General features: G+C 39.5%; 1 protein-coding gene across 2 annotated transcripts in view; it reads left to right on the plus strand.

The window, feature by feature from the left end:
* SLC29A4 (solute carrier family 29 member 4) overlaps positions 1-26632 on the plus strand; it is a 64000-nt gene that overhangs the window by 24415 nt on the left and 12953 nt on the right. For both annotated transcript variants that reach the window (XM_063430271.1, XM_063430272.1), the window contains exons 4-8: positions 615-728; positions 8485-8613; positions 9960-10034; positions 10566-10831; positions 14316-14439. In XM_063430271.1, the coding sequence (XP_063286341.1) occupies positions 615-728; positions 8485-8613; positions 9960-10034; positions 10566-10831; positions 14316-14439 (708 nt within the window). The remainder of the gene's footprint in view (positions 1-614; positions 729-8484; positions 8614-9959; positions 10035-10565; positions 10832-14315; positions 14440-26632) is intronic.

Genomic DNA, 26632 nt, shown 5'->3' on the forward strand with positions numbered 1-26632 from the left:
AGTGTGCCCGAGACGCGCGGCACGCTCTTGGAGCTAGGTAGGACACGTGGCCGCATCACGCGGTCAGTGCCCGCCATCATCAGAGCCCCGAGCGAGCCACGCACAGCGGGAACTGAGGACCTCGGCCGACCCCCGGATAAGGTAAGTACCGCTACAATACCATAGTTATAAAAAAAAAAATTGGTTTTGTTCCATAGTGAAGCTCTTTTATCAGTAGTAAGCTTGCACTTGAGCTGCGTCCCCCATAAATCCATGCTAAGCCCATAAAGCATGATTTGCGGGATACACTATACACTGCAATATAAAAAATAAGGAGCAAAAATTGTCAAATTTAAAAATAAATGAATAAGGAGCATTATGCATGGCTGAGTATGCTTGGAACATATTCAACTACAGAAAAAAATATATATTTTTTTTATGGTGTCTTTATGTTATGGTGTTATTGCATATAGTGCTACATGTCTGGGGTTTTATTATAATTACCATTAATATATAGTATTGTGTGTCTGTCCTTAAGGAATTACAGGGCCATACAGATGAAGATTGTTTTCAAAGCATAAAGCTTTTGAAAAATATGCAAGTTTAATTTTGTGTAAATGTATTCCACTCCACAGGTACATCTATTGTATTTGATATGAGTCTGACATATATCCTTGTAGCTCTGGCAGCTGTTATCCTGAATAATGCCTTAGTGGAGTTACTGTCGCTTCATATGCGGATCACTGTGGGTGAGTCAAACAATTAAAACTTTTACTCTCACAAGGTTATTATTACTATTATTATTATTTTATTATTTATATAGCGCCATCAGATTCCATAGTGCTGAACAATGGGTTATATACTAAAGTGAGAATTAAAAGTGAATGTAAAGTGAATTTCAAATGTATGGCCAAACTGAAAGCATAGCAGACTAAGACAATATTTCCAGTTCACTATTTTGACCTTAAACGGCGACTGACCACCATAACCACTTCTACATGAAGAACACGGAGTGGGTTGTACTTGCCTTCTGGGCCAAAGGTTGCCAGTCACTGGTAAGCGGCAAACTATTGCAAAGCAGATGTAGTGATTATGATGTTTGGAGTAACCCTTTAACCCCAAAAGATGCAAAGGATTTTAAATCAAGTACAAAGAATGATCTTTAATTGTTATTTTATTATATTTGTTTGTCCAGTTGCTTTAGAACCACTGAACATAGTAGGGGGGAGTGAGGGTTTTTTTTTTTTTTTTTTTTTGTTTTTTAATCTTCTTTTTTTTATTTCATTATATTTTACAAACACATATAAATTATTTTAACACATATATACAATTCATATTATAAGACCCTGCCAATATAGTTTACAGAGATTGCCATCCATATACATCAAAATCATGCAGAGGTCTGGAATATAAAAAAAGCCAAATATCACAAAAACATAACAAAGACATACCAATACACCAGTCATCTTAAAATTATCCCTTAAAAAATATCCTATCTATCGTCTTAAAGGAAGCTCCTTTCTTTATACCTTGAGAGAAGAAACTAAAGAGTATTATATATACTAATTAAATATATTAATTATATGAGTTAGGAAGGTTTTATTTATACAGTGTGAGTTATATCTTACTTCAAATATCATGTTCACTCAAGATCAATCAGTTGGTCCATCCAATCTGTTATCCAATTGCTATTCTGTGCAGCTTTTTTATTAATCCATTTAAGGCCCTGTTCCATTTTACACTGGAAAACAATTTGCTTTTTTAGGATTGGCCAGTTAATTGAGACCCCCAATTTCCAGTATCTGGCCAAAACCAATTTTGTAGCCGCAAAGAAATGGGTTGCCAATAAAGCTTGTCTAGGATGTAAATCCGGCCAATCGAGATGTAATATTGCTATTTCTATTTTTTTGTCTATTCTAAATTTTCCTAGGGCCTGAAGTTTTTCATAAGTTATATTCCATAATTTAGCTGCAACATCACAAGTCCACCACATATGTATATAGTCTGCCTCAGCACTGTTGCATCTCCAACATTTAGTGTCCTTATGTTGAGAGAACTTAAACATTTTTTGGGGGTCCAAATACCAAAAATGTATCACCTTGTATTGATTCTCCACTATATTTAAGCAATGTATGTCTCGATTAAATTTCCTTATAGCCGCCAGCCAATCTTTCTCATGGATATGGATTTGTAACAGCTCAGACCATTTATTCATATACTTATCTTTCACGCCTAGTGTTAGGCAAGAAATTTAAGCATATGATTTGGCCATTACCTTGGGAGTTATGTGTTTACAAAATATCTTATATAGCATAGTCATTAATTGAACCTCGCCTTTCCAGATGGAATTTTGTAAGAACCCCTTTATCCTAAGATAAGAAAACACCTCTCTACAAGGCAGCTCGTATTCACTATTTAGGTTTGAAAAGGTTTTTATCATCCCATCTTTATATAGATCTAAGACCTTCTCAATACCACAGTTCTTCCAAGTAGTTAATGATAGGTCCTGTAAGTTATTCTCCAGAAATTTAATGCTGAGGCTATTAATGATTTTATTTTTCCCTCCCATCTTGTTCTTAATCATAGTCCAAAACTTTTCAAGATGTCCAATAATAAAACAATTCTCTCCTATTGCCCTCCAATTTGGATAATGAATATTCCATAATAGGCTAGATAGATCTTTTATCTGTGCTTGTTGGCTCTCAATATGATACCAACATTCATCAGCGGCCTCTGGAATTTGCATTAAATATATGTGGCTAATCATGTTTGCATAATAATATTTTTTCAGAATGGGCAAGCCCAGCCCCCCCTCCTTTACTTTATATGCCATATGTAGTTTATTGATTTGCGTTTTTTTTCCATGCCAGATAAATTTGGAAATACTCGTCTGAGCCATATTTAACCAGCTGTCCGATATTTGGATGAGAAGATGTCTGAATATATATAACCATTTAGGAATAATAAAAACTTTTATCACATTAATCCTACCTATCCATGATATAAACATAGTATTCCATCCTTTAAGTGTATAATTCATCTCTTTCAATACGGCCATAAAATTTGTTTCCATTATATTATTAACATCCGGTGAGATTTTAATTCCCAAATATTTAAATTCTATATCTGTCCATACAAAATCATATTTTTGCTGCATGTCTGCTTTAGATGACTCTTCTAAATTAATACCCATGATCACAGTTTTATCTGTGTTTAATTTATAGTTAGAAAAAATTGAATAAGCATTAATCACATCCATTAAGGCCGGCAAGGATTTATGAGGATCCGTAATTATCACCAATATGTCATCCGCATACATACTAATCTTTATTTCTCCCTTAGAGATAGGATATCCCTGTATCCTGTTACTTTCTCTTATCTTAATTGCTAATATTTCAATTGATAGAATGTAAAGCAAAGGTGATAATGGGCACCCTTGCCTAGTCCGTTTCCAAGGGAAAACCAATCAGCGCAAATATGTTGTCCAATAGTTCTGGCTATAGGGAAACTATATAAAGCTTTAACTGCCCTGCACAACTGTTCTCCAAATCCATATACCGTATATACTCGAGTATAAGCCGAGTTTTTCAGCACATTTTTTGTGCTGAAAAACCCCAACTCGGCTTATACTCGAGTCAGAGTCTGTATTATGGCAATTTGCATTGCCATAATACAGACTGGGGCTGTGGGGGCTGCAGAGAGATGTTACTTACCTTTCCTGCAGCTCCTGTCAGCTCTCTCCTCCTCCGCCGGTCCATTCAGCACCTCGGTCAGCTCCCAGTGTAAATCTCGCGAGAGCCGCGGCTCTCGCGAGATTTACACTGTGAGCTGACAGAAGAGCTGAACGGACCGGCGGAGGAGGAGAGAGCTGACAGGAGCTGCAGGAAAGGTAAGTAACATCTCTCTGCAGCCCCCACAGCCCCCTCCTACACAGTGCCCATCCACTGGACCACCAGGGAAGGAGAGCCCCCCTCCCTGGCCAGCTAGCAAGCAGGGAGGGGGGACGAAAAAATGTATTTATAGCAATAATAATAAAAATAAAAATAATAATAAAATAAAAATAATAATAAAATAAAAAAATAATAATAAAAAAAAAATGTAATGAAGCAAAAAAAATATTAAAATAATAATTAAAAAATAAAAATGCCCACCCCCCACCAAGGCTCTGCATCACACTCTACATTACACACACACTGCATTCATACACACACACACACTGCATTCATACACACACACTGCATTCATACACACACACTGCATTCATACACACACACTGCATTCTCATACACACACACTGCACTCATACACACAGCATTCATACACACACTGCATTCATACACACACTGCATTCATACACACACTGCACTCATACACACACACACACACTGCACTCATACACACACACACACACTGCATTCATACACACAGCATTCTCATACATACACACACACTGCATTCATACACACACACTGCACTCCTACACACACACTGCACTCATACACACAGCATTCTCATATACACACACTGCACTCATACACACAGCATTCTCATACACACACACTGCATTCATATACACACACTGCTCTCATACACACACACTGCATTCATATACACACACTGCACTCATATACACACTGCATTCTCATACACACACACTGCATTCTCATACACACACACTGCATTCTCATACACACACTGCATTCATTATATACACACACTGTAAATAAATATTCAATTAATATAATTTTTTAAGGATCTAATTTTATTTAGAAATTTACCAGCAGCTGCTGCATTTCCCACCCTAGTTTTATACTCGAGTCAATAAGTTTTCCCAGTTTTTTTGGGTAAAATTAGGGGCCTCGGCTTATATTCGGGTCGGCTTATACTCGAGTATATACGGTAATTCTAAGATCTGCAACAAAAAGCCCCACTCCACCCGATCAAAAGCAAGCATAACTAGTTCTTTATGTTCTTTTTTGGCCAAATCTAAGATATCAATTACTTTCCTGATATTATTTACAGAACTACGACCAGGAACAATCCCACTTGGTCTTTAGAAACAACTAATTCGACAACTTTTTTAAGTCTAGCCGCAATGATCGATGAGAAAATCTTTGTGTCCGTATTAATTAGAGATATCGGCCTATAGTTTTTTACATAAGCAGGATCTTTGTTTTGTTTAGGGATAGGAAGAATATTGGCCGCAAGAAATTCCGCCGGGCATTTAGCCAACCTAATAAAGTTATTGAAAGTTAAAGTAATTTCCGTTGCGATTTTATTCTTAAAAGTTTTATAAAAGGATTCCCTAAACCCATCGGGTCCTGGGGCTTTTTTTTTTTCTTAAGAGCGTCTATAGCTGTTTTGACCTCTGATTCCTCTAGAGGTCTGTCTATCACTTCCTGTTGTTTTTTACTAATAGTAGGTATATTAAGGCCTTTAATAAAATCTGTCAGATTCCCTAATTTAGTATTATCCGCGCTATTATATAAAGCTTTGTAATATTCATTGAATGTCCGACCAATATCATTAGGGGTTCTGTGTATCTTTTCTTGGTGTATTATTTTATCAATCCGGCATATCGCTTGTCGTTTTTTGAATTTATTGGTCAGCATTCTATCTTAACGATTTCTTTTCATATACCATTTTTTTCTAATTTCTCTAAATTATTAGCTATTCGATTCATATTTAGAACATTAAGATTGTTCCTAATAATTCGAATTTGTTCTGCCTTTTCTTTAGTTGGAAGTTCTTTGTTACTTTTTTCTAACTTATATAAAGAAATGTACATATCTGCTGAATTATTTCCTCTTTTCTTGTTCTCATATGTTCCTAGTTTGATAAAATGGCCCCTAATGACAGACTTATATGCTAACCACCTATTCCCAGGTGCCGAGTCTTTATTTTCTAAAAAATAGAAGTCTGTCATTTTGGCAATATATTCTTTATTATATTCGCTTCTCAAAAGTGATTCGTTCAATCTCCATTGTCTAAAAGTTTGTTTCTGATTATGATGTACTTCCCAGAGTACCGCGTTATGATCTGACCATATTATTGATTTAATTAATACCTTTTTAACGGAATCAACCAGTGAAATATTACCTAGCAGCATATCTATTCTAGCATATGAACAATGTCTGTAAGAAAAATGCATAAAATCATATTCCCGAGGGTGGAAAATTCTCCAAACATCGTATAAAGCAGCCTTTTTTAAAACAGTGGAAAGAGCTTTCGCCTTCCGTTTTAATGCTAGATCAATTTGTACCCCTTTTTTTGTTCTTTTATCCCAATCCGTGTCCAAGACACAGTTAAAATCTCCCGCCATTATCACCTTACCTCTTGCGATTTTATCTATTTTAGCTACTACTTCTCTCACAAAAGCCACTTGACCCGAGTTAGGAGCATAAATATTGGCTAGAGTGTATATCTCATTATTTAATTTACAAATCAATATAATGTATCTAGCCAGTGGGTCAGTTTCCTGATACAATACTTCCCATGAAATATCCTTCCCAATCCAGATAGCTACTCCACTCTTTTTCCCTTCCTTCGAAGAGGCTTTGACCACAAAGGCTGTTTGCTTCCCCAGGTAATATTCTTTATTGGATTCCACCCAGTGGGTCTCCTGTATAAAGCAAACCTGTATTTTTTCCTCTTTAAGCATCTCTATCAAGGCATTTCTTTTTTGTGGACTATAAAGACCCTGGGTGTTTATCGTGAGCATCCTAACCATAGTTTAGTTCATCTTTTTTCCTTTTTCTTTCGATAACTGGTGTAGACACAACAACACTTCCAGGCTCTTAAAAAAAAACCAAACCCACCGTCCTTAATCCTACCATAAGGACTATAAACATGCATAGCCTGCATGTTCTCAAAGAGTACTGAAACTACCGACCGTAGTTACTCTTTACTAGGTGGACCAATCAAGCTCATCTCAAACGAGTTACTGTTCTAAAGAATGGCAAAAAAAAAAAGGTGAAACTACTCAATACTTCTTATCATTTCCTATTTCACTACAATATAGAATCATACATTATTATTTAAATTACTGTGTTTATATTACGCATTCTGAAAGGCGTGAAAAAACATATTATTATTTAGTGCCCTTGTCCATGATACAATTTAGTCACCATTATTATTTGTAGTTCCATATTATAAATATCACCACAGTATTAATTACCCATGCCCCTAAACCTTATTCAAGTGGTTACTTATCCCTATTTACTTCTGACGGCATCGTGTGTCTTATATTAGTAATAGTTCACATACCTGATATTGCCCCATCCCAAAATAAAAAGGGGGGGAAGAGACAAAAGGGAGAAAGGGAGACCATCCCTACAGTCGCATCTTGTTAGAAAAGCTGCCTAAGATTAAGAGAAATGGGGGGAGAGAAAAAAAGGGGGGGGGGGAGAGGGAACCATGAGCCCTAAGATGTGCTATCTATATTGAAAGGGGATTCTTCTATCGCCTTTACCCTATAATATTACTTATCATTATTCCGAATCACTTCCTTCTTCACACCCATATAAATATTCAGAAATTTTTTGGATTGCTATATTTCGAATTTCTATACAATGATACGTAAAAAAAAAAAAATAGTGATCACCCCCCTTCATTAATACCATTAGGCACATTATTCTTAATCATTCAAACTCAAAATACTCCTTCTTATTGATTATTTATAATCCTATAAATAGTCCAGCGTTTACTAATCATTTATCGTGTGTTAATATATATTCATACTCAATTTTGACCACTTATATTTCCACGTGAGTTCCTTTTCCCCAAATAGTGAAACTACTCAATAATTATCTCCTATTACCAGCCAATATAGTAATATTCAATGTGTCTCACTGTATGGCTCTTTATTTCACTGGCATTCTGTGTCCATTGTATAATAGATTTTTTTAGCCAGCCCTTGCTCCCAGGCTCTACTATCACAGTGGTAGGTACACCATTCAGCTATGAAGTTGCTGCTTTAGAAGGTGCACCCTCTAGTAATCAAATAATAACTAAAGTAATCTATTGATACTCATACTCATCATACTCATCAAATGGGAGGTTTAATGGTGTCCTCTTCCTCCTCATCTCCCTTGCATACCAGCACCTCTTCACACTCCCTGAGCCCGCAGCAGATACTTTCTCCAGTTGCTCAGCCAAATTATTCAGCTTTAATTAGCTTAAACAGCTTATCGTTGCGTCTCTTTTCCAAACTGATTCTTCCTGGCAGGAAATGACTCCCATTTTTTAATACATTATGTTTATAATGTATTAACAAATACAATTTTATGTAAAAAGGTTAGCATATTAAATTTAAAAATACACACTTTTAATGTTCCTCAAATTGCAGGCTTTGTAGAGATCAAAACAAGCATTCAAACTTTTTTTAAATAAAAGTCATACACAATTATTTCATTATTGTATATTTTCAGAATAATCGTGTTGTCTTACTGTTGGGCACTAAAATATATCAATTTAAAACATTTCCACCTATTCTAATTCCCTCAGGTTACCTGTTCGCTCTAGGGCCATTGCTGTTCATTGGTATCTGTGATGTTTGGCTTGAACTCTTCACTTTAAGACAATCATATGCCATTAATCTTATTGCAATTGGAGTGGTGGCTTTTGGCTGCACAGGTAGGTAAAACTGCGGGATTTTACTTATTATATTTACTTTACTATAATACAATGTTAATAAGGCCGTTAACGCAAAGCAAGGGGGAAAAAAGCCGTGCAAGTTCTGAGTTCCAGATTGATGTTATGCTAACTTCTAACTAAAGATTTTGAAAGGTGTAATCCACAATCTTTTTTTGAAGGGGGATATTAAGAACCATAACTACTACAGCTCAGTGTAGTGCTTATGCTACTAAGAGTCTTTATGTATCATCTCCCTGTTTTACATTAGGCATCCCACCATGAATGTCAGTGATAGCCTTAAAGTTCTGTGAGCAGTAATGTGTAAAGATCAATAAGCCAAAACTAATGAGAGAAGGATCCTCTCTAAAAAAGAGAGGACCCAATCCCAATTTAAATCATTCTAAGGTTATGGCAAAATAAAATTCTACTTTATTATTAGTATTAGAGAACCAAAAATGATATACATAAAAATATATAATATATGTTGGATTGAGTGTCGGTGATATGTTGGATTGTGTCTGTATGTGAAAGCTTTTGGGGTACTGCATGTGAAAGGCTGCTTGTGGAGTTTTGTGGGTGTGTGTAGGTTTTTAATGGTGTTGTGTTTGTGTGTGGGCTGTTTCTATTATATGTGTGTTGGTGAGGCTTTTCTTCTACAGCTGTGTGTATATGCCTGGCTGTGTTGCTTGCTTCTCTGGGGTCAAGTGGGAATTGGACTGGACAGTTACAAAGTCTGCTGTGGATGCAGTGGGGTGCTGTCCTCTAATGAGGAATTGCCGCAATAAATAAATTGAGGACTGCCCCTCACCACCTAATGCAATCACCACTATTGCCAAACATTTGGTTGCCAATAGCAGTAATCTAATAAGTCCCACTAGGACTCCTGATAGGCTGGCTCCTGGGATGATCCTCACATCTCCCCAGCCTGTTTGGGTCCAGCAGACTTGCGCGCCGTGCAAAAGCACCTTGTGTGCAGAGCAAGGCTTGATGACCCCTGAGTTAGTTTATCTTAGCCTATGCCTTTGTAATAAATTGAATTTAAACAGCTTTAATTTTCCTACAACTAAAATAAAATAACACATTTACCTTATAAAATAAGATGCTGAATCAACTGTAGCAGAATACATTTAAAATAAGCCTTATGTTTACATAAATCAAAGCTATTTCCCCAAGGGATCATTTTTCTACTGTAATGCATTATATATTTAGTTTTGAATGTTTGATGTTATTTTTATTTATAATTTCTACATTAAATAGCTTATCGTAACCTAAGATCTAAACACACCATTACAAGCGTTCAATTTACATGGCACAAACTGTAATAATATACGATTTTTTTTTTAAAGTGCAGCAATCCAGTTTCTATGGCTACACAGGCATGTTACCCAAACGATACACTCAGGGGGTGATGACTGGAGAAAGTAAGTACTGCATGTCAGCACACAAGTTAAATGCCATTTTACTGCATTCATTTTATACACCGTGTTTGATATGTTCTTCTATCCTGTGAGTTACACAGTGGAAATAAATGTCCCTTTTTATAAGATAGATGTTAAAATAGATGCAAACAAAAAGGTTTGCTTATTGCAAATTTGAGCCCAGAATAGTCATTTTTAAAAAAAATTCACCAACTCAGCCATTTTTTCAGCTCACCCTTTTTTGCCCACATATTGCAAAACCCAATTTGAAGTGATTTGCAATTGTGCCACAAAAAGGGATCAAAAATCCTTCTTGACTTTATAATGGCAATCAGATTACACAAAAAGTTCCCACATATATTAATTACATCCTTAAAGTTTTGTTCTTTCAAGAATATATCCAGACCTCTTAAAATAAATATCTACAGGATCTGATAAAATGACCTCTTTGGGCAGAGAATATCTTATCCTTATTCTAATTTTTCTTACTGTAATTGTTTCTTCTATGCTGATACCAAATATCTCATTCTGTAGGCACTGCGGGAGTTGTGATCTCGCTGAGCCGCATTTTCACCAAGCTGCTGCTTCCTGTCGAGAAGGAAAGTACTTTAATTTTTTTCATAATATCTATCTCACTGGAGCTCATGTGCTTTGTACTGCACCTTCTGGTAAAACAAACAGATTTTGTAAAATATCATACAACACTGACTAAGGAGAAAGTCACATGGACGAAGGAACCATACGACAAAAGCTTCAGATACAGAGTACATCTCAATTCCATGGCTGAAGAAGCAAAAACCGTAAGTGTATGTTTTTTTGACAAATGACGTTCAAATAATGTTTCTCGATAAAAATAAACTTCATGTTGACAATGGAAATATGTAGTCTCAGAGACATGCTGATATTTTTTATATTTTTCTTGTCTTCTACAATCCTACATTTCAAAGATGTTTCAAGTGATACCAAATAACACATATCTGATCAGGTTTATTCACTATACTGGGAATGGATCAGATAATTGCAAAGTTTAGGCAAAAATAGTTATATAGTTGAATTAGATTTTATGAGTTGGAAGTATTATATATTAATTATAAATATGGAAATCGGGGTGGACATGCCATTTTCAACCCCTACCAAAATATCAGAAAATAAATTGTCCACTATCCAGCCCCAGGTGGCTAAGCCCATAGCCACTCCTCACCCTAAAGATTCTGCCTACCTACCCAATCTCCCTAATAATAGTTAGGAGACAAATAAACTGTAAGGGTAAAAAAAAAAAAACATAATTACCACGAGATGCCTTCTTTCTTCTAAATCTTCTTTTCTACAGCTCAAAATAAATTCCAGAATAACGAGATGCAGCTATTAAAATAAAAAGTACTGGACTGCAATAAAAAAAATAATCACGAAATGTCAGAAAAAAAAAAACGTGACGCAATAAAAATGATCCATCTTCACTCTGTGAAGATTCGGTGCAGACTGAGCTTGCATAACGGGAAAAGCTTTCCTGCAATAAGCTCTGACTAATATTGAATAGTGTGGGAAATTTTTACTTTTTTCCCCCCGATTTTAATATTTGGAATTTATTTGACCTTTTTAGGGGGCATCAGGCGAAGTGTATTTTCATAGTGATTGGGAAGCAATAGCTGCCTAGTAGATATGTATTTAATTACAACTTCTGGCTGCCTGCTGTTTAGAATACTTTTTTTTTTTTTTTTACATTTTAATGTGTTGGCTGGCTAGCAAGCACTTGCAAGTCACCATATGAATAACCCCTGCGCCAGAGAATGTTATTAACTATTTGACTAATAGCCAGAAAATAATGGTCAACCGAAATTCTGTAAATCAACTGTTAATTAAACTAATGATATCTCTGTGTCAGAATATATTTTTTAATACAACCCCTCCCCCCCAAAAAAATCTTTAATATCAGCTACAAGTCAGTGCAGAAGGCATGAAATAGTCATAAAATGGAATAGAAATGAACACCACAAAAACAATACAACTATATACACTGAACAAAATTATAAACGCAACACTTTGTTTTTGCCCCCATTTTTCATGAGCTGAACTCAAAGATCTAAGACTTTTTCTATGTACACAAAAGGCCTATTTCTCTCATTGTTCACAAATCTGTCTATAGCTGTGTTAGTGAGCACTTCCTCTTTGCTGAGATAATCCATCCACCTCACAGGTGTGACATATCAAGATGCTGATTAGACAGCATGATAATTGCAAAAGTGTGCCTTAGGCTGGCCACAATAAAAGGCCAGTCTAAAATGTATATACAATACATTTTAATGCATATAAACTGAAAAGGGAAAACGTGTTTTTTTTGCAAATTATTGCAATTATAAGCTGTGGGACAGTGGATCAACTTGAACCATAAGTTACTTTGCATTATGACTAACTGATTACAGTACACGAACAGAAGGGACATGTGAGAGATTTGAACTGCCCAAATAGTTATGAGGAACTCAATGTTAACATGAAATTATCTCACTGAATTTGCAGATTTATTTGTCTCCTTTGAAGTCTCTGGAGTTTAGAGTTTGATATGCCCTGGATGAACCAGCATTACTTGACTGAGAGAAGCAATAGCCCATATATCATGCTTTCTGCTAGAAGGAAGGACAGCAGATGTAATATAAACTATTTGTTTACTCAGTATGTTTACATTTTAGTTGAATTAATTAGTTTTGTGCTAGGAACAATAAAGCTTTGTTCTCACGTATCAGCTAGCATTCATTCAGACAACTTGGTGGCTGTAATTAACTTTTCAATTCATTGAGTATCCTTTTATATTCTAATCTGGTAATTGCCTGCTTCCCTTGCCTTCCATTCTGTTCTTAAAGGAGAACCATCTTGAATACCATCCCTTGTCGGTGGTGTATTGAAGATGTCAATGTACAGCCAAATATTCTAGCCCCTGATGGTTTATATATCCTCCACGAGATCCCTGGTACCAACATTCCACCTCCTTCCATGTACCTGAGCAAGAGCCTGGAGCCAAGCTAGTTGCACATGCAAACTTAGTCTAGCCAGACAAGATACAGTGCTTCTGAACATACATGCAATTTCAGTTCCTGCAAGTTCAGAAGGCTGACTGAGTGCTCACACATCACACACGCTCACACATGTATCTAGGACAGTTAAATGGGGAAGCTATGCTTTGCGAAATTATGTATGGGAGTAGGGACTTGGTTTGGACACACTCAGTGTCTCACACACACACACATACACTGGGACACACATATACTTATTGACAGATACACACTGACAAACACACATACAAACACACATACACACTCACTGATAGACATATATACACTCAGTGTCAGACACACACATTCACTGACAAATACACATTGACAGACATACACTCTCAGTGACAGACTTGCATACACACTGACAGACACAAATACACACACTGACACACGCAGGAGGATCAGAGCTCAGGGGAGAGTGCCTCCACCCCTCCAGCCTCCATCACAAGTAGGTGCCAGCCTTGGGGGGCTCTCAGGTGGCCAGCTCCTGGCACCCCAGGATAAAAGGCTGGCAAGGCATTTGCCAGGGCATTTGGGGGGCGGCTTTTTTGCCGCCCCCTTATAGCGCTGCCCAAGGCAAATGCCTTGTCAGCCTTGCGCTAAATACAGCACTGATCCTAAGTAAAATCAATCCCACAGAAAGCAAAAAGCAGACCTCATGGACAGAGAAAAATAAAATGGCTGCTATAAATGTTTTTTGTTTCTAGCCTTAACCACACCTCCACTGATTGTGACTCACACAGCCTACATGAAAAAAATAGCATTTTCAATCAGATCTTACAGCACAGTGTCTTTACTTTATACATTCTTAACTAATGCACTTTAATCGATTTTTTGTAGCAGGCTATTCGCAGAGCAGGGGATACGAAATTCTAATAAAAACACATTGTGCAATCAAGGAAGCTAAAAAAGTAAAACTTCTTTTTTAGGAAGTGTGTAGCTAAGTGAGTCTGTGGCTAAGTCTGTTTAAACTAATGATTTAACTCCCAGATGGCATGGAACTGGAGAGTGAGGCTGCGCAGGCGTGATCTATGCACCAAAATTACCTCATGAATCTAAAGTTGGTTTTGAGCTTTTAATGTCCCTGTCCCTTTAATGCAAGATATAGAAAACAGAAAGGATCTACATGCTGACATTACCATTTAATTCAATTGTCCTTTAAAATACCCGTGCAAATATATTGTGACTGTAATTAATAAGGTTGTACTAATTATTATGCTGTATATTTTTTTTAAAGGAGAATGAAGAAAATGACCATTCAAATGGTTTAGAATTACAACCAGAGTCAGATGCTGGTGGTACATATATGAGGTTTGATGTTCCTACACCCAAAGTGAAGAATAGCTGGCCAAGCTTCAAAGGTCAGTATACTTTTTAAAAAATTGTTCTTTGAAAGACTTGAAATACATTTATATTTTAAGTGCAATACAATCTACAAACAATTGATTTGAAGAAATGTGACTGCATATTTGCCTGAGCACCTCTGGCCTTTATTATGCCTTGCAAGGCAGACTTCATAATGTCCAAAGTATGTATTTTTTTGTCCCAAGGACTTCCTATGCAGGGAGTGCAGAATTATTAGGCAAATGAGTATTTTGACCACATCATCCTCTTTATGCATGTTGTCTTACTCCAAGCTGTATAGGCTCGAAAGCCTACTACCAATTAAGCATATTAGGTGATGTGCATCTCTGTAATGAGAAGGGGTGTGGTCTAATTACATCAACACCCTATATCAGGTGTGCAGAATTATTAGGCAACTTCCTTTCCTTTGGCAAAATGGGTCAAAAGAAGGACTCAGAAAAGTCAACGGGTCAAAAGAAGGCTCAGAAAAGTCAAAAATAGTGAGATATCTTGCAGAGGGATGCAGCACTCTTAAAATTGCAAAGCTTCTGAAGCGTGATCATCGAACAATCAAGCGTTTCATTCAAAAAAGTCAACAGGGTCGCAAGAAGCGTGTGGAAACACAAAGGCGCAAAATAACTGCCCATGAACTGAGAAAAGTCAAGCGTGCAGCTGCCAAGATGCCACTTGCCACCAGTTTGGCCATATTTCAGAGCTGCAACATCACTGGAGTGCCCAAAAGCACAAGGTGTGCAATACTCAGAGACATGGCCAAGGTAAGAAAGGCTGAAAGACGACCACCACTGAACAAGGCACACAAGCTGAAAAGTCAAGACTGGGCCAAGAAATATCTCAAGACTGATTTTTCTAAGGTTTTATGGACTGATGAAATGAGAGTGAGTCTTGATGGGCCAGATGGATGGGCCCGTGGCTGGATTGGTAAAGGGCAGAGAGCTCCAGTCCGACTCAGACGCCAGCAAGGTGGAGGTGGAGTACTGGTTTGGGCTGGTATCATCAAAGATGAGCTTGTGGGGCCTTTTCGGGTTTAGGATGGAGTCAAGCTCAACTCCCAGTCCTACTGCCAGTTTCTGGAAGACACCTTCTTCAAGCAGTGGTACAGGAAGAAGTCTGCATCCTTCAAGAAAAACATGATTTTCATGCAGGACAATGCTCCATCACATGCGTCCAAGTACTCCACAGCGTGGCTGGCAAGAAAGGGTATAAAAGAAGAAAATCTAATGACATGGCCTCCTTGTTCACCTGATCTGAACCCCATTGAGAACCTGTGGTCCATCATCAAATGTGAGATTTACAAGGAGGGAAAACAGTACACCTCTCTGAACAGTGTCTGGGAGGCTGTGGTTTCTTCTGCACGCAATGTTGATGGTGAACAGATCAAAACACTGACAGAATCCATGGATGGCAGGCTTTTGAGTGTCCTTGCAAAGAAAGGTGGCTATATTGGTCACTGATTTGTTTTTGTTTTGTTTTAGAATGTCAGAAATGTATATTTGTGAATGTTGATATGTTATATTGGTTTCACTGGTAAAAATAAATAATTGAAATGGGTATATATTTGTTTTTTGTTAAGTTGCCTAATAATTATGCACAGTAATAGTCACCTGCACACACAGATATCCCCCTAAAATAGCTAAAAACAATATCCCCCTAAAATAACTAAAAACAAACTAAAAACTACTTCCAAAAATATTCAGCTTTGATATTAATGAGTTTTTTGGGTTCATTGAGAACATGGTTGCTGTTCAATAATAAAATTAATCCTCAAAAATACAACTTGCCTAATAATTCTGCACTCCCTGTAAAGCATGATAGATGGACAGTATGGTTTCTTTTCTATATACTCACACCAGCCTCTTTAGTGATGGATAATTAAAGAGCAGGTGGACAGTAACCATAGGTTATACCTCTAAGTGCACTTCTAATAGACTTAACACATTATCTACCTCTAAGTGCACTTACACAAAGGACATACATTTTCATAAATAACCAGACTGTAATTCCAAATTTTATTCTTTAGCAGACCCCATTTACGATGACTTAATTTTTAACCATTTTATGGAACCCACCGAGTTTCCTTAATTATGACCTCGCCTTTCATTACAATATCATTCTAGGAGCATTCTTTAGCCTCTGGCTCTAGGGATTGTGTATATTTTTTGTTAATTTATTACATCTTTACCACAGGCAAATCTTGATAATTGGCTAGTATTTATTGAGTTTTACTGTTTGCAGTGGCAGATAAGGAACAGGTGTGTCCCTGGGGCAAAAAAGTCACAATGTAATTAAGTAATTTATCAAAAGATTCTACCCTCTTAGTCTTCTGTTTGTTAATCTTGGAGTGAAAGGGATTCTTGCAGCTTGACAGTTTTTTTGTATTCTAAATGATTTGGAGTGCACAGTGATAAAATAATGAGGTTTATTCATTAAAAACAAAATAATAGCAAATGAAGCCTGAATTGATTAATTTAGGCAAAATGCACTGCTTTGGATACATTTTGTTTCTCAGTTACTCATAGGTGGACAACTGACAGGGCCCAGGAAATGGGAGATCAAGAGCCCCTATGTGCGATGAGCCCACCCACGTTAATCACAACCACTGCCACCAACACATAGAAACATAGAATGTGACGGCAGATAAGAAAGATTTGGCCCATCTAGTCTGCCCAACACCACAGCAATCTGTCATTACATCAATCATGTCTATCATCTTCTCCTCACCTGTAATACCTCCATTCCCACGCCATAGACCAGTTAACCCTTCAGCCCTCCACGCTCTCCTATGGTCCTAGCCAGGGCCGGCCTTAGGCCCTTTACGTGCCCTGTGTGGGAAATCTTCACAGCGCCCCCCCGTCATCCATGTATGATGTAATGTTTGTGTTGTCTGTGTATGTGATAGGTGTGATGACTGTGTGTGATATTGTATGCTATGTGTTGTCTGTGTGTGATATTTGTAATAGGTGTATTAACAGCGTGTGATATGCGTGTATTGGTTGTATGTGATATTTGTGCTGGGTTTATAGGCTGTGTGTGATGGTTATTTAATTCAAATAAAAACATGCATTTAGGCCTGTGTGTGAATGCAGGTGTATATTTTTGCAGAGTTATGTGCACACATTTCCACAGTCAGATGCACACAGTTATACATATACACTGTCAAATCCACCACATGCACATATGTATAACACAGTTACAGGTAGATAAACACACTCACGCACTATTACAGGCAGACAGCCACACACACACAGCCACACATACAGTCTTACACACACATACTTACAAGCAGACAGTCACACACACAGGCAGACAGCCACACACACACAGACAGTCACACACATACACACAGGCAGACAGACACACACACACACACACACACACACAGAGGCAGGCGGCCATCCACACACAGAGGCAGGCAGTCACACACACACAAGCAGACAGCCACACAAACACGCACAGGCAGACAGCCACACAAACACACACAGGCAGGCAGTCATACACACAGACACACACACACAAACACACACACACAAACACAGGTAGACAGTCATACACACAGACACACACACAGTCACACACACACAAACACAGGCAGACAGTCATACACACAGACACACACAGGCAGTCAAACACAGACACACATACAGTCACACACACACAAACACAGTCAGACAGTTATACACACAGACACACACAAACACACACACACACACACACAGGCAGACAGTCACACACACACACACACACACACACACACACACACACACACACACACACATAGGCAGGCAGTCACACACACACACACAGGCAGACAGTCATACATACAGACAGTCACACACACACACACACACAGGCAGACAGTCACAGACACACACAGGCAGACAGTCATACAGACAGTCACAGACACACAGACACAGGCAGACAGTCACAGACACACACACACACACACACACAGGCAGACAATCACAGACACACACAGGCAGGCAGTCATGCACACACACACAGACAGTCACACTCACACAGACAATCACACATAGTTACCTCTGTTCATTGTGGAGGCAGACAGGCAGTGAAGCTCCTTGAGACTAAGGCCGGCCCTGGTTCTAGCTGCCCTTATAATTACATCATCTAAAACAAAACACTACCTAAAGTTTCACCCTCACTTCTCTCATTACTAAAATCTCTCTATCTTTCTGCTTACCTGTCCCTACTGACACCAGCTTCATTGCTCCTGGTTTACTTCTCTCTGTTCATCCCATACACTATACTCGTACCTATCCACCCTTTCTCTTCCAACACCTTGTAAATCCTCAAAATACAGACATTCAACCAAAACATTTAAATCTTACTCCCACCTTCTCTTACTTTCTATGCTTCTGCTCCTGGCAGCTGGCAATGTCTATTCAAACCCTGGTCCCGCCTCTACCCACCTACCATGTGTCCAGACCAGAAACCTCTCCATTCTTATATCCATCCCATGCAACTCTCCTTTTAAGCCCTCCTTTCATGCTGCCCTCTGGAATGCACGCTCTGTGTGCAACATAACCAAATCTACTTCCATCCATGATGTATTCCTCTCACACTCCCTTAACTTACTTGCTTTAACTGAAACTTGGCTCTCTCCTTCTGACACAGCTACCACTGCCTCATTATCCTATGGTGGTATACAGTTTACGCACAACCCAAGGCAGCCTGACAGTAAAGGTGGCAGTGTAGGGTTTCTGTTTTCACCCAACTGCTCCATTAAACCTCTACCCATGCCCCCCTTCCCTCTCTTTATCCTCCTTTGAAATTCACTCAATTCTCTTATTCAAACCCAAATCTGAAAACATTGCAGTTATTTATCGGCCCCCTGGTTCTCCTTGTCTCTTCATTGACAATTTTGCTGCCTGGCTTCCTAACTTCCTTTAAACCAATATCTCATCCCTAATTCTTGGGGATTTCAACATTCCCATTAACCCACCCTTGTCCTCAGTAACCTCAAATCTTATTTCAATCACCTCCTCCTTTGAGCTATCGCAGGGCTTGACAAATTTGTTTGGCATCTAGGAGTCAGCTAAAAAAAGTTAGGAGCCAGTCATTTTCAACGAGAAATGCAGAGTTTACATTTCTGCTTAGTAACACCTCTAGTGACAGTCACTCAAGCTCTGCATGGAGGCGCTGAATGTTCCTCATAGAGTTTCATTAATTTAATGCATCTCTGTGAGGAGATGTGGATTGGTAAATTTGCTGCGCATGCACACAATCCTCCCAATGATTTCCTAAGGGAAAGCATTGGCTAAACTGAGATGATAACGATTGATAATCTCAACCACGGTGAAACTGGCATGGCCTAGAAAAATGGGAAAAAAAGGTGAGTAAAAACACCTTCCTCATGCGATCGAAGTGGGCAGGTACCTAAACGCACACACTGTGACAGGTTCATATATACACTCATGCTGACAACAGGCTTGCACGCACACACAAACTCTTGACAGGCTCGCACACACAAACTCTTGACAGGCACACACACACACACTCTGACAGACTCGCACACACAAACTCTGACAGACACTCACACACACACTCTTGACAGGCTCTCGCTCACACACACACCCATCCCATCCCACTTCATCAGATCTCTCGCCCCTTGTCTGGTGCAGTCGTTAATGCACATCTTCAACTGCTCTCTTTCTTCTGATGTTGTCCCAGCTCCCCTTAAACATGCCACCGTTGTACCTGTCCTCCAAAAGCCACCTCTTGACCCCTTCCATATCACTGCTCCCTTTCTCCTCAAAGCCTTTGGAAAGACTTGTCTTTTACCTGTCTGTCTTGCTTCCTCAATTCCACCTCTCTCCTTGACCCTCTTCAGACTGGATTCCGCCCCCTCCACTCTTCAGTTGGGATTCCGCCCCCTCCACTCCACAGAGACTGCTCTGCCTAGAGTTACAAATGATCTAATTGCAGCTAAATCCAAAGGTCACTACTCCATACTAATTCTTCTTGATCTCTCTGCTGCCTTTGACACTGTTGATCATGGCCTCTTTCTCCTAACTCTTCAATCTTTTGGTCTCTGTGACACAGCCCTCGCATGGTTCTCCTCCTATTCTTCCCAACGCTCATTCAGTGTCTTTTTTTCCAACAGCACCTCCTCTCCTCGTCCTGTCTCAGTCGGAGTCCCCCAGGGTTCAGTTCTTGGTCCCCCTTTGTTCTCTCTCTCTATACTGCCTCTCTTGGCAAACTCATTAATTCATTTGGATTCCACTACCACCTGTACGCTGACGACACCCAGATATACCTCTCCACTCCTGATCTGTCCTCTTCTGTCCTACAATGTGTCACCAATTGCCTTTCTTCTATCTCTGATTGGATGTCCTTCCGCTTTCTGAAGATCAATCTCTCTAAAACTGAGTTTCTTATTTTTCCTCCTCATAACACTAATACTCCTCTTTCACTCTCCCTGCAGGTTGACGGTACCTGTCTTACCAAATCCCTCAAGCTCACTGTCTTGGCGTCATTTTTGATCCTGGCCTCACCTTTGCGCCTCATGTCTAGTCTATTGCTAAAACCTGTCAATTTCAGCTTAAAAACATTGCCTGCATTCGCCCCTTTCTTAAGCAAGATGCTGCCAAGTAGCTTGTTCATGCTCTAGTAATCTCTTGCATCGATTACTGTAACTCTCTCCTAATTGGTCTTCCCAGAAGCCGTACTGCCTCTCTGCAATCTGTGGTGAATGCTGCTGGCAGGCTGATCTTTCTCTCCTGTCACTCCTCTCATACCTCACCCCTCTGTAAATCCTTACACTGGCTTCCTGTAACCTACAGGTGTCAATTTAAAATACTAATCCTTACCTATAAAGCTCTAACCAACTCTAGCCCCTCTTACATTTCTTCACTGATTCATAGGTATGCCCCCTCTCTGTCTCTCCGCTCTACTGGTGACCTGCTCCTGTCTACTGCTTGCACCCTTACTGCAAATTCACACCTGCAAGACTTCTCACAAGTGGCTCCTTTCCTTTGGAACAGCCTGCCTACCCCTGTCTGACTCTCCCCTAGTCTTCAATCTTTTAAGAAGTCCTTCAAAAAAAACATATTTTCAGGAATGCTTATGACCTCCAAGAGTAACTTCTATCTCTCAAACCTTCCTCTTGCTCTATCCTAAAGGGCCACACTCCACTCTCACCTCCAGCAATGCTACTTTCCCACCATGTCTATTTGCTGTCTCTCTCAATACCCTTCCTATTGTGTTTTTATACCCCACCTCCTCTAGACTGTAAGCTCGTTTGAGCAGGGTCCTTAAAAACCTTTGGTCCTGTTACATTTTGTTATTGTCGCATTTGGTAAATTCCCCTCTTATTGTAAAGCGCTGCGGAATAAACTGGCGCTATATAAATACCATTATTAATAACAATAATAATAATTACATGAAACATTGCATTCTCACCGTTAATACAGTGATATTAACACCACCTATATGTTTAATTTGAATTATTAATTCTAATAAGCATATGGTTACTTTTCTTTTCTTTTCTTTTTTTTTTTTTACTATCCATTTAAGCATAACGTTAAAGAATTAATAATAAAAGCCGAAAATCATTTATTTCACATGAACAGTACCAAGAATTGAATTTCTCAAAATACTCACACTTTGGTCTAGTGCTAGGATTTTTACACACACTTCTCCCCCTGATGCAGCTCTACAGATATCATGAGTTAATGCCCAGCACCCAGGATGTCTGTGTCAGAGCCTCACAATCTTGACTTTTACTCCCTCAAGGCCAGCTATACTTTTAATTTACCTGTAAGTGGAGAATTTTGAAATTGTGCTCCTACCCACTCCAATATATATATATATATATATATATATATATATATATATATATATATACAGACATTCTAACTTAAAACTTGTAAACAAACACTAATAGCAGAGTAATTAGCAGAATGGTCCACCACAAGACTAATAAATTAATCGAGATAGACAAAAACCATGTGATTTCAATAAAACATAACATTTAATACAGTTTTGGTTCAAAAAGACAATACTTGCCTTCCATACAAAGAGTTAATACTTTGAATTAGACATTCATAGTGAATGAAACAGTCCACAGGTCATTGATACCAATTAGTAACATAATATAAGATAATAAGTATCCCAATTAATTTGAAAAAGAAAGTAGCCAGTTATTTAAAACGAGTTGCATATTTTTTATTTTTTTTGCAGTGCAAAGAATGATTACAACAGACGTGTGGTACCCCAAAGGCAATCCTCACGTTGATTTTCAGCAAATAAAACAGTGGGGTTTCCGAGGTTACTTGCACATTTTTAAATTAAGTTAGGATAACGTCAGAATGTAGCATTCGATTAGGAAGACATAGATGTGCAAAGGTACATTCAGATGCATCAGACTTATTGCATGTTACATGTTAGCAGATTAGCTTAACGTAGTGATATTTACCACTTGAACTGCACTTGTTTTGTAGGAAAAATAGCTTAGGCTGTAACTTGTAGCCACCTGGCTTATGATAGATAAGGTGTAGTGCTTACTCTTTTAAGCAGAGTAGGTGTTAGGGTTTGGTCTAAGGAGGGATACAAGTATTTGCACGTGGGGCTGTTGTGAGCCTGTCTTGGTGGGGAAGTCCCTAGCATGTTTGTATTTAGAAATTACGTGAAATGCTAGATATCAGGATGTTAGTACATGTATTGAAACTAGGAGAATGAGAAGAAAGGTACAAACGAAAATAAAAAGACAACCGGACTACATGTGGTAGAAAAATAAAAGGCAGACTGAATGTTCATTACGTGTTGCCGGGGCCTTCTCCGGTGCTAGGGCGAAATATCGTGGCTATAGTCCACTGTGTAGCCCGGGTTCAGCCGACTCCAGCTCTGTGCTTGGTTTGTGAGTAGGCCACTCGGGCCTTGCAGGTGATCCGGTAGCGGGCTTCTCGTGGGCTGCCCTCTCGCTCTATGTCCTGTTCTCGGTTTGCTGCTCTTGTTGTAGGGGTGGTTACGAAGGTGGCTGGTCGCCGGGGGCGAGGTACATCCACCCTCCAGCCCCGGGCCGGGATGAAGGCCGGCATCTTTAAACCACAGACCCGGGCACTTCCATGGGCCGGGTCCTTCCCGTGGTGGGAATAGCGGAGGGGTCTGATGGTCTGCTGCCTTCAGTGGCGGCCATCCCTCCGTCCATGTGGGTGATGCCTTCGGGTCCTGCCCTTGGTGGCCCACGGCCCAGGTGGGCCAGTAATAGGAGGTGCAAGCTTGTCAAGGTAAGTTAGGCCCGAGGGGGTCCTCCACTCCCTCCATTGCCTGCCGCCTTGTCTGTTAATTCGAGGCTGGAGCAGTATAGAGATCATGTGGGTCTCCAAGTTGATCTATAACTGATGAAAATGCTCATTCAGCCGCGGTCCATGCGGTCCACAGAGCGAAGGGCTAACATGCGGTCCACAGAGCGAAGGGCTGGTTCGCATTGTTCATACGCCGTCTCTGCCGGCATTTTCATATGCCGTCTCTGCCGCCATTTTAGGTAGGGCCTCCTCAGGTACTTGGGCCCCGTGCATGGTTTGCCTATCGGCAGGGGTGTATCTATCACGAGGCAAACAAGGCATTTGCCTTGGGCGGCACTTGTCAATGGGGCGGCAAAATGCCTTGTTTGCCTAGTGATAGATACATATTTCAGCTTTAGATAAAAGCTGTAAGAAGAAAAAAAAAAAAAAAACGATCAATCCGACGCCCCCTCGCACTTGCCACTCTCTCTCTGCTCTGCTCTGTCCCTGCTTCCTGATTAATGTCTGTTGCCATGGAGAGCAGAGAGCAAGCCGACCTCCCACGAGAAGCAGCATGCACCCCTTCAGAGCCTCCTTCTATTCTAGCCGGGCAGCACATGCGGTCCGTGGAGGAGGAGTGCAGACATGCTGTCTGAATAGTAAGCTCCGCTGAGCTGTGACAGGGAGAAACCGGGAAAAGCTGCAGTCTGTGGGTTTTTTCTTTTACTCTGCAGTGTGGGTGAGTAATTTAAATTTAACATGTGAATGTCTTTTTTTATTTTAACAGCACTAAATCCCCCTTATGTATGGCACTGTTTAAAGAACAAACCCCTTATTCCAAAAACATGTATTTTGTAGTAATGCAATTTTTCCCCCCTATTATTATTAATTGTATTATTATAGAATTATAATAAAATGTAATTTATAATTATTATATATTATTTTTTTTATTATTATTATTACTACTTTTTTTTTTTAAAGGTAAATTGACTGTCCTCAAAAGTCACAATAGGTTCTCGCCTGATTGTCCCCATAAGCACCCCCCTGTCCTGCACAAATTTAGTCAGGACATCCAGACATGCTATATCTGTTGATTTTCACTGACGCTACGCCTGTTGGGCGATTTTCACTGACGCTACGCCTGTTGGCCGATTTTCACTGACGCTACGCCTGTTGGCCGATTTTCACTGACGCTACGCCTGTTGGCCGATTTTCACTGACGCTACGCCTGTTGGCCGATTTTCACTGACGCTACGCCTGTTGGCCGATTTTCACTGACGCTACGCCTGTTGGCCGATTTTCACTGACGCTACGCCTGTTGATTTTCACTGACGCTACGCCTGTTGATTTTCACTGACGGAACGCTTGTCGATTTTCACTGACGGAACGCCTGTCGATTTTCACTGACGCTACGCCTGTCGATTTTCACTGACGCTACGCCTGTTGATTTTCACTGACGGAACGCCTGTCGATTTTCACTGACGGAACGCCTGTCGATTTTCACTGACGGAACGCCTGTCGATTTTCACTGACAGAACGCCTGTCGATTTTCACTGACGGTACGCCTGTCGATTTTCACTGACGGTACGCCTGTTGATTTTCACTGACGGTACGTCTGTTGATTTGAACTGATTAAGGGGGTGCCCGAGTTTAGTCTCGCCTAGGGCAGCAAAAAACCAAGATACACCACTGCCTATCGGGTCGAGTGGGTAAGGCAGTCGAGTGGGGACCGGGATGACCCCCGCCGGTCCAAAGGGGGGGGGGTAGGAGATTGTGTGTTCTCGTTCGTAACCAGGAAGCAGGGAGATCGGCCGCCTCTACCCAGCTCCGGTTTAGTAGGCCGCAGCGGTGCCCCTCTGGTCTCCCGTGAATTGGCAGTTTGGGAAGGTCTTGGGGTGTATCGCTGTGTCCCCTCTGGGATCTGTATTGCCCGTCAGTGGGTTTAATCTTTGTTTTTTCTGGGGTAAAACCAGTTTTATTTGCGTTCATAGCAGGAGCTCAGGGCACACACGTCTGCTCCTCTTGCTAGTCAGGCTCCGCCCCCCGAAGTTGCATATTTTATCACCAGATACAAGAGAAGCCTGATTCTAAAATTATTATTTTAATGAAGTGAAAGCCTAGTACAAAGATTAAGTATCAGAGCAGTGAAGGGGTTAACCCTAAATAAACGTGTGGTTAAAGAGAAAAGAGAAAGAACACTGCCTAAACAAATATACTCTAAAATGTAACTTTTAATAGTGAATGAAATACAAAGTGATCCTTTCACACATTTAATCTTGGTGCGTCTAGATATGTATATACCAAGATGTAGAGAGATAATGTGAAAAAGATAAGATTTAAAAAACCTATGAGAGACAGTATCTAAAAATCAGAGGTATAGTTAACAATGTCTGAATAGACTCAAATGTATGGCTCTGAATAGAAACTGTCTAAATGGTTGTCTGCTGTTGCAACTTGACAGGAGTACTCTATTGCAGTTAATCAGGCTTGGCAAATAAAAAGTCGTTTGCTGCTGTAGTTAGAGAGAATATCCTGTTACAAATTAATCATAAACGAAAATTGACACTTCAATAACATGTCAGACAGTATTTAAATACCAGAGGCATGATTAGCAATACTCTGAGTATAAACTGTACAATAATTGCGGAGGTACTCTGTTGCAGTTGATCAGGCTCTGCAAATAGAGGTCGTTTGCTGCTGTACTTAGTAAAGGATACTATATTACAAACTGATCATAGGCGAAATTATGGTACTAACATAGTGTAACAGATAGTATCCAAAATCCCTTGATCAGTATCCTGTAATGTGTTGTTTAAGTGTAAAAAAACGTTAAAAAAGTGTTAAAGCCTCAAATGGTATGAGCGGCTAAACCCTTTTCAATTTGACCGGAGTACTCAATTATAGTTAATCAGTATCTGCAAATAAAGATCGTTTATTGCTATGCTTAATA

The sequence above is a fragment of the Pelobates fuscus genome, chromosome 8 (genome assembly GCF_036172605.1).
Source record: "Pelobates fuscus isolate aPelFus1 chromosome 8, aPelFus1.pri, whole genome shotgun sequence".
Lineage (NCBI taxonomy): Eukaryota > Metazoa > Chordata > Amphibia > Anura > Pelobatidae > Pelobates > Pelobates fuscus.